The sequence below is a fragment of the Phyllostomus hastatus genome, unplaced genomic scaffold, assembly GCF_019186645.2.
Source record: "Phyllostomus hastatus isolate PE091 unplaced genomic scaffold, TTU_PhHast_1.1 phas_contig_5, whole genome shotgun sequence".
Classification (NCBI taxonomy): Eukaryota; Metazoa; Chordata; class Mammalia; order Chiroptera; family Phyllostomidae; genus Phyllostomus; species Phyllostomus hastatus.
This window is the reverse complement of record NW_025333897.1, coordinates 2,549,552-2,562,145: the sequence shown is the minus strand read 5'-3', so window position 1 is coordinate 2,562,145 and position 12,594 is coordinate 2,549,552. Positions and strand designations below refer to the sequence as shown.

General features: G+C 48.2%; 1 protein-coding gene across 1 annotated transcript in view; it reads left to right on the top strand.

Annotated features, from left to right (window-relative positions):
• Positions 1-12,594, top strand: part of CATSPERG (cation channel sperm associated auxiliary subunit gamma) — a 39,851-nt gene that overhangs the window by 19,439 nt on the left and 7,818 nt on the right. The window contains exons 8-17 of the mRNA XM_045846942.1: positions 5,372-5,543; positions 7,073-7,210; positions 8,190-8,249; positions 8,468-8,587; positions 9,109-9,159; positions 9,289-9,418; positions 9,929-10,040; positions 11,032-11,190; positions 11,275-11,387; positions 12,143-12,356. Coding sequence (XP_045702898.1) covers positions 5,372-5,543; positions 7,073-7,210; positions 8,190-8,249; positions 8,468-8,587; positions 9,109-9,159; positions 9,289-9,418; positions 9,929-10,040; positions 11,032-11,190; positions 11,275-11,387; positions 12,143-12,356 — 1,269 coding nt within the window. The remainder of the gene's footprint in view (positions 1-5,371; positions 5,544-7,072; positions 7,211-8,189; positions 8,250-8,467; positions 8,588-9,108; positions 9,160-9,288; positions 9,419-9,928; positions 10,041-11,031; positions 11,191-11,274; positions 11,388-12,142; positions 12,357-12,594) is intronic.

Below are 12,594 nucleotides of genomic sequence, written 5' to 3'. Positions count from 1 at the left end.
AGGACCCTGTGGTTCTCTCCTATAAACACTGTTGTGAGGCTTGGGGTTTCTCCTGTTGCCGCAACCCCCACAGGTTTTTATAGCCAGAGGTTTTGAGGCTTTCTTTTCCAGTCCTGGAACCCTGGGTTGCACAGTCTGTCTTGCTGCCTGGTTGTTCCTCCTGATTTATCTGCATGCAAATGTAAGGCTGTCAGCTGCTATCTTGCCTTCCCAGTCCTCCAGCCACTGCCTTGCTGGGCATCATCTCCACTCTGGCTGCATGTCTCCAACTGCCCCTCCTACCAGTCCGAATGAATGTTTCTTCTTTAACTCCTTGGTTGTTGGACTTCCATACAGTTTGATTTTCTGACAGTTCTAGTTATTTTTTGTTTTCTAAATTTGTTGTTGTCCTTCTTTTGGTTGTGCAAGGAGGCAAAGAGTAACTACCTATGCCTCCATCTTGGCTAGAAGTTTCCTATATATTTTTCTTTATTTCACTCTTTATAGCCTTCACTTCTTCCTCTATTTTTTTACCATACTCAATCATTTCTGTGAGCATCCTGATTTCCAGTGTTTTGAACTGCGCATCTGATAGGTTGGCTATCTCCTTGTGGCTTTCTTCTTTTCCTGGAGTTTTAATCTGTTCCTTCCTTTGGACCATATTTCTTTGTCTCAGTGTACCTGTTACATTGTAATGGGCGGAACATTTGGTATTTGCCAGGGTGAAGCAACCCATCTTCCTGCGTTGTTGTGCTATATGTGGGGGAGGGGTCCCAGAGGGAACAGTGCTACTTGCTTGGCTCTCTCCTGCTTTCAGTCACTTCCCTGTCCTCCCACAAATGGATTGTGTTCTTTCAGGTTCTCCCCTCATGCTGACTCCAGGTGGGTGTGCTTGTGTATGTTCTAGGATCCAGTGGGCCCCTCTAATGGACTCCCTTGTGAGACTAGGAGTTTCTCCCACAACCACAACCTTCACAGGTTTTTTACAGCCAGAGGTTTTGAGGCTTTAGTTTCGTGCACTGGAACCCTGGATTACAGGGTGGTCTGTCTGGCTCCCCAGTTGTTCCCCCCAGCTTATTCACATGTGAATGTGGAATATCCTTGTCCACCAGCCACCACCTTGGTTCTCTCCACCCTGGCTGCCCATCTCCATCCCTCCAATCAGTCTGGATGAATGCTTCTTTAACTCCTTGATTGTTGGACTTCCATACAGATTGATTTTCTGGCACTTACAGTTGATTTTTGTTTTTAAATTGCTTGTTATCCTTTTGGTTGTGCAAGGAAGTGAAGGGTATCTACCTATACTTTCATCTTAGCCAGAAGCCTCCCAGGTACCTATCTGTTTGACTGAAGCTGGGCCCTGTCCATGTTCATATTCCAGCCAATGGAAAGGGAAAGGGCAGAAGTAGAGAGCAAGCTATTTTCTCTTAAGAAAGTTGCACTTTCACTCGTATTCCATTAGTGAGGAATTAGTTAGTTGGTCATATCCACTGCTTGGGGTATTCTACTGAAGAGGAGGAGGTTATCACAGGGTAGTTTTATTTATTTGCAGCAAGTAAAGGGGATGGGGGATTCAAATCTAAAGCTCTGTGTCCCCGAAGGGAGGCTTAGCCATTGATTACATATACTATTTAGTCAATTACATATTGATTTCTTCTTGGCTGTTGTCTACATTTACCTGGTTAGGTTCCTGTCAGGTACATCCTGTTTACAGCTTTTCTGCATAATAAACTGTGTTCCATTTTTAACCATTAGCAAAAATAGCATTTAGTAAGAACCAGACCTCGATACCCATGTCCTATCTAACACAACTGCAAGGGAGGCTGGGAAATATATAATTTCTACCTGTGCGGCACATCTCCTGGTAAAACTCAATTAACAAAGAATGTGGGGAAATAGATTGGGGGTTAATGATCCCTCTGCCAAAAGTAGAAGAGGAAGTTTGTTGGTTTATGTAATGGAAATATTCAGGACTTCAGGTTCAGCTTGACCCAGGACTTCAGTGTCACCAAAGCTGAGTTTCTCTCCATCTCTCTCTCTCTTTTTAAAAAGAAAGTGGTTTCTTTTTTTAAAAGATTTTATTTATTTATTTTTAGAGAGAGGGGTAGGGAGGGAGAAAGGGGGAGAGAAACATTAATGTGTGGTTGCCTCTTGCATGTCCCATATTGGGTACCTGGCCCACAACCCAGCCATGTGCTCTGACCAGGAATTGAACCAGCAACCCTCTGGTTTGCATGCTGGCACTCAATCCACTGAGCCATACCAGCCAGGGCTCTCTCTCTAGCTATTGAACCTGATTCTTCAGTATTGACTTTATGCTCAAAACAGCTTTGTCCTCTGCAACTGCAGAGGATGCATTTTCTCAGGCACACATCCGGTGGAGAAGATATTTCCATTATTCCCTAACCCCCAAATTAAAAGATTCCTTTCAATGGGTGTGTCTCATGCTGTTTTTACCCATCTTGGCTCAATCTTGTGGCCAGGGAAACCCAACATACTGTTTATTGAATTAAATGAGTCAGCACTCTCAGACTTTGTTCAAATAAGAAATCCAGCTGATTCACAGCTTTTCTTTTCCTCATGTGTTTGTGAGAAGAGAGGTTTGGTGAACCTTTTCTAGCTTAACAAAAAAAATTTCCAAGTATTTCTTTCAGAAAATAGGTATCACTTCAAACATTTACAGTGAAATACATTAAGTATGCCAGGTAATCAAAATGACAGACTTGGCGGGTAAAGGTTAGTCTCACCAGGCATAGCAACAACCTCTGTAGTCTTGTTACTGGACAGGGACTGGCCCAAAGGGTTCTGCCTCAGGCCAGCCTATAGTGTGTGGGTTCTTGACATTATGTAGGAAAGATTTTATAATACAAGTCCAGATGATTGATTGTGAGAGTACATTTATTAAAGCTGGGGACAGTGAAACTAAGGACGGACTTAGGGTAGAAGTAACAGGAGAATAACAGGAGAGAGGCTAGGCGGTGCTCTGCTTTGGCTCCCAAAGATGTTATAGGAAAGGAGTGAGCCAAGGTGGGGCTGCTGTTAAATCGCTGGGAAATCAGAGAAAAGAGGGCCTCAAAGACAGGATCAGGGGGTAAGCCTGGATGAGCCGCCACTGCCTAATGCTCCCCTGGCTGCAAGTTTTGAGGGGACCCTTAGAATGTAGGAGAAAGTAAAATGTTCATGCCTGAGAAGGGGTATAGGCATGCTCTGGAGTGAGCCCCCAATGAATCTTTGTCCTGAGGGCTTTTTATCCTTTTTCTGTGGGTGAGAATCTTAGGGGAGGCTTTGGAATTATTCTTTGGTCCGCTACACTGTTTTGCTTTTATCTTGGGTCTGTCTGGCTTTTAATAGGGTTTTTGCTATTTGTTTCCCTGACATCATCTGTGCTTGGTTTGAGCTGGCACATATGACATTAATTGGTTCTCTGTTCTCTATCTCCCAGACCAGGGTGATTTAAACTATGTATTTGGCCGAGGAGGAGAGGTGTAAACCATATACTCTCAAGTGCCTAGGTGAGGGGAGATAGGTCTTGCAATTCACCACAAGCTGGCTATATGCTGTTCAAACTGTTTGACCTTGTGTAATTTTGCCTCAGTTTCCCCATTCCACTTGCCCAGGAATTTTCCTAGCTTTTTACTATTCTGTTAGAGTCTGAGTGAATTACCAGACATTTTTAGAAATAATATTTTCAAGGACATTCTTATGATGCTGAATAGGGCAGTGGAAGTGATAATGTTTATGTTCTCCTTAACTAGGTAAAATTTCAGCAGCTGTGAGTTTTGCTTTGATTTCTACTTTTTGGAAAAGTTAGTGGAAATTTTCACTTTTTAGTGGAAAATTTCAATCAGGCACGAAAGTAGAGAGAATAGTACAATGAACCCAGCTTCAATAATTATCAACATTTTGCCTTTTTTTTACCCATCATTATTTTTCCTGGAGTGTTTTAAAGAAATTACCCACTATCACACCATTTCACCTGTAAATTCTTGAAATACTTGAGGAAGTATCTCTAACATGAGGACTTTTAAAAAATAAAACCACAATGCTATTATAATACCCAGAAAAATTAGCAATAACCCCTTAATATCACCTAAAATCTGGTAATAGTCAATTTTCCCCAAGTATTAAAAAAGGTCTTTTAAAGTTGGTTTGTTTGAAGCAGGATCAATACATTGCATTTGGTTGTTACATCTCTTATAGCCCTTCTCAACTGTAAGTCTGGTCCCTGCTCCTGTGGTCCTATCCCCTAGCAACCACCTTTTTTCAGGCAATTTAAAAAAACCAAGGGGGAGGGTAGAAGCAAGGTGGGGAGGTGGGATTGGCTGGGGTGAGGGGGTGTGGTGGGGGGGGAAATGCAGACAACTGTAATTGAACAACAATAAAGTAATTTAAAATTTCTTTAAAAAATACAAATAAATAAGAAATCAGGCTTTTTGCCCTATAGTATTTGGTTGCTTGCTTCTTCATGGAATCAATTCACTTGTTCATCTGGCCCTGTCAGCTCAGGCTGCCATAATAAGGTACCAAACTGGGTGGCTTAAACAATAGAAATTTCTATTCTTACAGTTCTGGAGGCTGGAAGTCCAAGATCAAGGTGTCAGCAGGGTTGGTTTCTGATGAGACCTCTCTCCATGGCTTGCAGAAAGTATCTTCTATTGTGTCATCACATGGCCTTTGTGTGCAAGAGTATAGAGAGATCTTTGGTGTCCCTTCCTCTTCTTATGAGAATACCAGTCTAATAGGATTACAGCCCTACCTTTATGACCTTATTGGACCTTAATTATCTCTTTAAAGGTCCTATCTCCAAATATAGTCACATTGATGGGTTAGGGCTTCAACATATAAACTGGGAAAGGAACACAATTAGCCCATCACACCCTATATTGCCAATAAACTGGTAGTGAACTCTAGAAGCTTGGTTAAATTTAGATTCACTCTTCTAGGCATTCATTGGTGGTACTCTCTCACTGTTGATACTGCCAGTGTTAGCGATCAGTCAGTGAATTCAGATAGTGTCAGCCTGACTGCCCAGTTGTGTTCATGGTAGAATAGGATTATTAAAAATGTGCTGGGGCCAAGCATGGGATCTTTGGATCCAACTCTCAGGCGCCTGGGGAACAGGGACTGCTTAGCACCATTGAATACACTGTACACTTCTTAAATTTAGGGAGCACACAAAGCCCCAAGCTTCTGCCTGGGTCCCGCTTTCCTGGTTCATGTTGAGCAAGTTTGGCCACTAAGGTACTGCTACAGGATGAGTAGGGAGGGCACCCTGGAGGTAGCTACATATATCCATCCTGAGCAGTTGTCAGAGGAGGAGCCTCCCCACAAGGCAGGATGTGGGGGCTGAGGCCAAGGCCACCTGCTCACCACTGGCTCTGCTCCTCTGCAGTTGAGCATTGACAGCTGCTGGGTAGGCTCCTTCTACTGCCCCCAGTCCATCTTCACCGCTACCATCTACGACGCCATTGCCACAGAGAGCACCCTCTTCATTCGGCAGAACCAGCTCGTCTACTATTTTACAGGCACCTATATCACACTCCACGAGAGCGACCATGGCAGCGGTGAGGGGGTTGTGGCCAGGTCACGTGCCTGAGGGTTTGTGGCATCAGACAAGGGGACTGCCTTTTGGAGCCCCAGGGGTTGTCTGAGTGAACCCATCTATTGGTACCTGGGACTGGAATTGCCTTTGGTGAGAAAGGGGTATTGGAGGGACTTTCCAAGGTCCTGAACCATCTTGCCCATCCTGGAGGGGCTTCTCAAGTGCTAGGGTGAGGCCTTCATCCAGACCTTCCCAGGAACTGTGAACCAGCTGAGGGAAGCGGGAGGGGTGAGAGTGAAGGCAGGAGCAGAGAGACAGACAAGCTCATGCACATGAACATGCACACACTCAAACAGGCATTAGAGTGAGTGTCAGAAAGACAGAGAAAGGCTTACTGAGAGAGACATACTGAGAGAGCAATTGGGAGTGAGGGTGGGAAGAGGTATAGGGGTCAGAGAGAAAAATGGGTGGAGGGGGAGAGAGAGTGAGCTGGAGAGAGAGATGGGCTGTTGGAGAGGCAAAGCCATGAAAGTGACTGATCAGAGAGGAAAGGAAAGGCTTTTGATTCAGCTTCATCATTTAAGTGATACCAAAGCTCCCCTAGTTCTTCTAGGTTTTCCCCCAATCCAAATGAGAGATGTCATTTAGATACAGGGTCACCTGGACTTATACGGTCACAGAAACTTGTCATCTATATTCATTAGTTAACACATGTTCTTTTTCTTTTTTTTTTAAAGAAATCTGAAGTTCCTTTTTTTTTAAGATTTTATTTATTTTCAGAGAGAGGGGAAGGGAGGAAGAAAGATAGGGAAAGAAACATCAATGTGTGGGTGCCTCTCAGGCACGCCCCCCACTGGGGACCCAGCCCGTAACCCAGGCATGTGCCCTGACTGGGAATTGAACTAGCAACCCTTTAGTTCACAGGCCAGCACTCAATCCACTGAGCCATACCAGCCAGGGCAACACATGTTCTTAAAAGTTCATTTTTCTTCCTTCCTTACTTAGGGCACTTGGACAGTGGGAGGAATCAAATTAAAATGGACTCAAGCCAAAAAAAAAGGAGGGGTTGTTTTTTGGCTTAGATGGCTGAAAAACCCAGGAACATGTTGGTTTCAGGCATAGTTGGATCTAGGGACTCACTGTAGCTGTTAGGCCTTCCTGTGGTAGTCATGGTGACTTCCTGTTCACCCAGCAACTGCAGACTTTTATATCCTCAGGGGCCCCAGGGAAGGGCATCTCTTTGTTAATGGTTGTAAGTTGGGACTGTCCTTCATTTGTCCTGTTTAGTCACATGCCCAGTTCAGAACCAATCACTCTGACCAGGGGAATGGAAGGGTGGGATCAAGCCTAATCTGAACCTCATGGACAGAATGTGAGCCAGGAGGATTTTCTTAAAGGCAACCGGGTCCCTGTGCCAGGAGTCCCTTGGTCACCACATTGAGCAGCTGCTCCAGGGAGAGGAAATGGTAACAGGCTCACCAAGGCCAGGAAAATGTGGATGGGAGCCCAGGTCCAAACACCTGAGCCTGAGGCCCCATGCTGGCTCTACAGAGAACTGGGTGCGTGTACTGCCCCACGAGTGCATCAAGAAGCTGTGCCCCGTGCATTTTCACAGCAATGGCTCCGAGTACATCATGGCTCTCACAGTTGGAAAGCACGAAGGTTACGTCCACTTTGGGACCATCACTGGTAAGGGTGGGGCCTCTGGCAGCCCAAGAGACTCCTTTATGCCCTGTCACCTCCAAGAATTCTCACCTTGGGCCCTCACCCTTCACCATGTGCCTTCCGAAGGGGTACTGAGCTGGAGGTTGCCTGAGCGGGAATGGGTTTAGGTATTTGTAGAGATAGTTCTTGGGGTGTATTATGTATCTTGCATGACTTGTTTGATTTCAGCAGGCAGAAGCCCAATTTGAAATTCATTTAGGCATAAAGAATTTGTGGACTTATAAATGAAAAGACAAGTTGGCAACCTCAGGCATAGCTGAATCCAGGGTCTCACAGGGTATATCATCAAGACTGTCTCTTGGTAAGGTAGTATAGTATAGTGATTACGACACAGGTCTGGAGAGAGATTGCTCCAATACACTCAACCCAAGTCACCTGTGGTTTTGGACAGGTGACTTAACCTCTCTCTTCGACCTCATTTTCTCATCAGTAGAATGGGGGTAATGATACTACTAGTATCTGCTTCATTGTTTGATATAAAGATGAAATAAGTTGGCATCTGTAAAGGTCTTAAAACGGTGCTAGGGACATGAGTGTTAGAAAAGGGTTAAGTATTATGAGCCCTGTGATTTAGCTTCATTTTCAGGTAACTGCTCCTCCTGGGAGGTTTAGGATGGCTCCCAGGAGCTCAGGATCATTTTTCACCAGCTTGAATCATCCCAGGAGAATGAGAGCAACCTCTTCCCCATTAACACTAGAATGAATCTCAGGGTGCACTCTGATTGGCTGATTCTAGGTCACATTCCTTGACCTGAGCCAAATACTGTGACCAGAGAGAGAAAGGCATACTCTGATAGACCAGGTGTTAGTGATTGAAACGCCAAAGCGTGAGACCTGTCCCCTGGAATCCACAGGCCTAAGGAGGGGGGTAGGGCACAGGCATTCTACTACTGTTGGGCTGGGAATGGGAAAGACCTGAGCATGGACCTGCCCTTCTCCACAGATGGCCATGTGTCCTTCGAGATGCTGCCCAGGAAGAAGTCCGTGTGTGAAAGGATAGAAGGTACCTATCTCCCACATAGGTCTGAGGTGGGCAGGCATGAGGATCTGGGGTATGGGAGAACAGGGAAGGGTGGAGGAGGTCATCGGAAAGGATAGTCAGTGTCTTGGGGAGAGGCGCAGAGTTACAGGGATGGGGTAGGGGTGGCAGTCAGAGAGGAATGAGGTGATGGATAGGGGGCTGGGTCAGGGGTTGCTGTGGACCTACCCCTTCCCGTCCAGTTGCCGTCTGCTCTATAACCTGGGCCATATACATCGAGGGTGACAACTATCTACTGCTGCTGGTGGAGACTGTAGACGACACTGCCAAGAAGCATTTCCTGGTGGCCAGCTTCAACCTAGGTAATTGGGGCACTCCAGGTGGGGAGGTTGTGTGCACAGCAGACAACGGGAGGGAGATGTAGCTCACGTCACTCCTGGGTAAGGGGTAGTGGTGGAGAACAGGCTTGGTGGGCTGGGGAAACTGAGAGGAAGTCAATGTGACTAGAACTGGGGGAAATGGAAGGGAGGCTGATTAAAGAGTGAGGAAAAGCCAGATCTGGAAGGGCCTGTGGCTTATAGTCAGAAGATCTGGTTTTTATTTTACCTGAACTGAGAAGAGGGCTGCCATGTGCAGTTGTACAGGCTGTGCACCACACTCCCCAGCCAAGGAGCCAGAGGAGGCGAGTCCTGAGCCCTAACAGGGCTGTATCATCTCAGAGGCAGCACCTTTTTATAATTCACATGTAGAAACAATAAGAGCCAAGAAGCCCAAATTGGAAGCCATTGGAGGGCTTTTGGGAGGGATTGGGAAACTGGTGATTTGCTCAGTTTCAGAGAGCTTGGGGCCTCAGGAGATTTTGCTGTGTTCTTTTCACCTATAGCCACTGATAACCTGGAGATTCTCTACACCATCCCGGAATTCATTCCTGATGGTAGGAGGGGCAGGCAGAAGGGGACCTCCAAGGTGGGTGGGGGCCAGGATGGGACCAGGTGATCCCACCTCACTGCTGTGACCACTCTGCCTCTGCCTCTGCCTTGGCCTCGGCCTCTGTCTTGGCCAGCTCGAGATCTGGAGTTCCTGATGCTCATAGGGACAGAGTCTTACACCAACTTCTCGATGGTGCCTAAGGGCATGTCCTATAACCCATTTAACAACCTGCTGTTCATCTGGGGCAACTTCCTCCTGCAGAGGTAGGGGGTCGCACATATTCTGTTTCCCCAGCCCCATCAGGGTGGAGGCCCTTTCTGAAGTCACCAAGTTTTCAGTTTGCCCAAGTCCAGAAGTTATAAGGACTGTGATGGGGAAAACACAGGCTGGGGTGATGGGAGCTAGGATGGGTGAAGCTATGGGAACCCGATGTGAGGTCTCAACCTATGTGGGCAACAGACAGTACTGTCTGGGGCAGATTAGGACATTTTAATTCCTCGGAAAAGTAGGAGCCTCTGAGCCAACTTCATGGGCTGTTGGCAAAGTGCCTGGTTGGCAAATGCTCCTGTTGACAGATGGGCAGGTCACCCAGAGGGTTTGGAGTCAGGGGCAGAAAGAAGCTAGAATCCCAGGCTTCTTTTGCATGTTCTCACAAGGCTAATGGAGAAGTGAGGAAACAGCTCCCGTGTCATGTTCAGTCCAGAGCCACGGGAAGCAGATATCCTCCAGGGGCCTTGCCTAGGCATCCTTAGCTTCCATCTCTACCCCTGCAGCTATGACAATGAAAACTACATCTACCTGGCAGACTTCCCCAAGGAGCTGTCCATCCAGTACCTGGTCAACTCGTTCCATGGGGACATAGCTGTTGTCACAGAGACAGAGGAGGTGGGTGCCCGGCCCCTCTCCCCACTTCATCTCTGCCCATCCTAAACCCTGGAGGTCTCCCTTCTTCCCCTGTGAGGGTAAGGAGGCCAAACAGAAGGAACCCCCTCAGGGACTGTGGAGAAGGGCAGCAGAAGCTGCATTTATAGCTGAGAACCCTGGAACTCAAAGAGGCAAAGTGTCTTTTCCAGAGTCCCTCAACAGAGAGAAGCACCTGTGCTCAGAGTTTTCTGCTCTGATCTCCAGAGGGGGCCCACATTGGTTTCATCATGCAGACGTTCCTTTCATAAATAAGAAGCACTTCCTGAATGCCTGACCCAGTGCTGGGGACACAGTGGCCTTCATAGGGTGACAAGCCTGTTGGTAGGGCAGATTCATTCCCAGACAGTGGCAGTCGAGAGCAGTCAGTCCGCAGCAAGGAAGTCAGTACCCGTAAATGTTCAGAGAAGGGGCCTGACCCAGGCTGAGTGTTTGTGTGTCAGGAAGGGCCTCACAGAGGAGGCCACATAGGGAGGGGGCATCCTGAAGATTGGAGGGGATCCTCTAGGCTGAGGCTCAGGAGGTGGTGAGGTCTAGAGTCAAATGTGCTGGGGGGAGGGGTGAGCATCAGTGTAGAGATGGGAAACTGACGCTGAAGTGATGGTGAGACCCTAGAGAATGCAAAGAGTGTGAAGAAAAACAGCTTGGCCCTGGGGACCCCAACAATTAGGGGTGTATGTATTAGGAATGCTTAAGTTGCAAGTAATAGAAAGTCAAGCAGACTGAAACAATGAAGAAATTTATCATGATGAGTGGGGGCTGGAAGCAGAGGTGGTGGGTTCTGGGAAGCAGAGAGTTGGCACTATAGAGAGAAGGGATGTGAGCTTACCTGACCCAGCTGGAGGTGAGCTCCCAAGCCTCACCCCTCAAGGAATGGGGCCATCACACTCTGTAGAGGAGGAGAGGGGTCAGAGGTCCCCATGGCTCTCACACACACCTGGCTGTTACCCCCCAGATCTGGTACCTCCTGGAAGGAAGCTATCGGATGTACAAGCTGTTCCCATCCTATGCCTGGGAGTTGTATGTCAGCCTACAAATGATGCACAAGTCCTCTCTCTATGCCCCCAAGGAGACCATGATCACCCTCTTCTTTGAAGACCGCAGTTTGTACCAGGTTCAATGTAGGGGCTGTGGGGAGGTATGGGGGAGCGACAGGGTGGCTTATGCCAGCTCAACTGGCTCTGCCTTCCCACTGCAGCTGGTGTACCTTCTAAACAGCTATGAGGGCCAGATTGTCAAGAGGCTTGTGCCCATTGAGCAACTCCTCATGTACCAGCAGCTCAGCAGACGATACCTCTTGCCGAGGCAAAGGTGAGAAGATACTGATGAACCACAGCAGTAGTCAGAGAGCCCCAAGCACTTCCTGCACAAAGCTCCCTGTTCTGGAGGGGGTGGGAGGGAGATCAAGCCATCCCCAACTGATGACCTCAGGGCTATGATGGAGAAGGTCACAGCCTATGGAAACTCAAAGGAGGGGCCTAACCCAGTTTGGGGAGAGGGAGCATCAAGGAGGGCTTCAAGCAGGAAGATGTGCATGACCATGACCTGAAGGGTGAGGAAGCATTGGCTAGGTAATAAAATAGAAAAAAGTGTTCTAGACAGGGGGAGCCATTCATACAAAGGCAAAGAGGAGGGGAGGATACTGGGTGTTTGAGAACTGAGAGAAAGCATAGTGGTGGTGGCAGGACAAGCAAGGTCAGCCAATGGTCCTAGGGGGGAACTTGAAGTTCGTATTGAGGGTTCCGGGGAGCCACCTCGGGATTAAATGGAGGGATACTACCTGTTAGATTTTACTGCTTTTAATAATAATCCTTCTGGTCACCTACAGAGGAGCCCAGGGAGTGGCAGTGGAGGAAGGGGAGGTGGAAGGACTGTTAGGAAGGGGAGGAGAGGCTGGGATGGGGCCCAAGCCTGGTCTAAGGGACCCAGGGACTCCAGGGGAATGTGTCCAGGGTTACCAGGGGCTGAAGCTGAGGAAGAAGGGCAGGGCAGGATTAGATTTGGGGAGGCTCCTGGGGCACAGGACTGGGCAAAGTAAGCCGCTAACCCCCATCACCACTGCCCAGGAGTCACCTGAGGCTCTCCTTCACCAACTTCTGCCCCTTCACGGTGATGCGCCTGCGGGACCTGCCCAAGCCACAGATGTACACGCGCCAGGAGCGGTACCGGGCACAGCCTCCAGGTATCCTGGAGTCCTCCGGCTTCCACACTGAGAACTCACTCGCCGTCTATCAGGGCCTCCTCTACTACCTGCTCTGGTTGCACTCCAAGTATGACAAGGTGGGCGCCTGGTGTCTGGGCATGTCCCAGGCCAGGGCTTGTCTGAGAGGGGACTGTGGAGGCACGGAAAGAGGGCTAGGTCTGTGGGGCTGGAAGAACCACTGCGGAGAGCGGAACACAGCAGGCCTCCTAGAGCCTGAGGCCAAGTGGGGACGGGGGCAGGGGGCTTGAGCAGGGCTGTGGGAGATAGCTTTGCAGGTGTGGCCATTGGGCTGAAAGGACGGGCCAGGGTGTGATC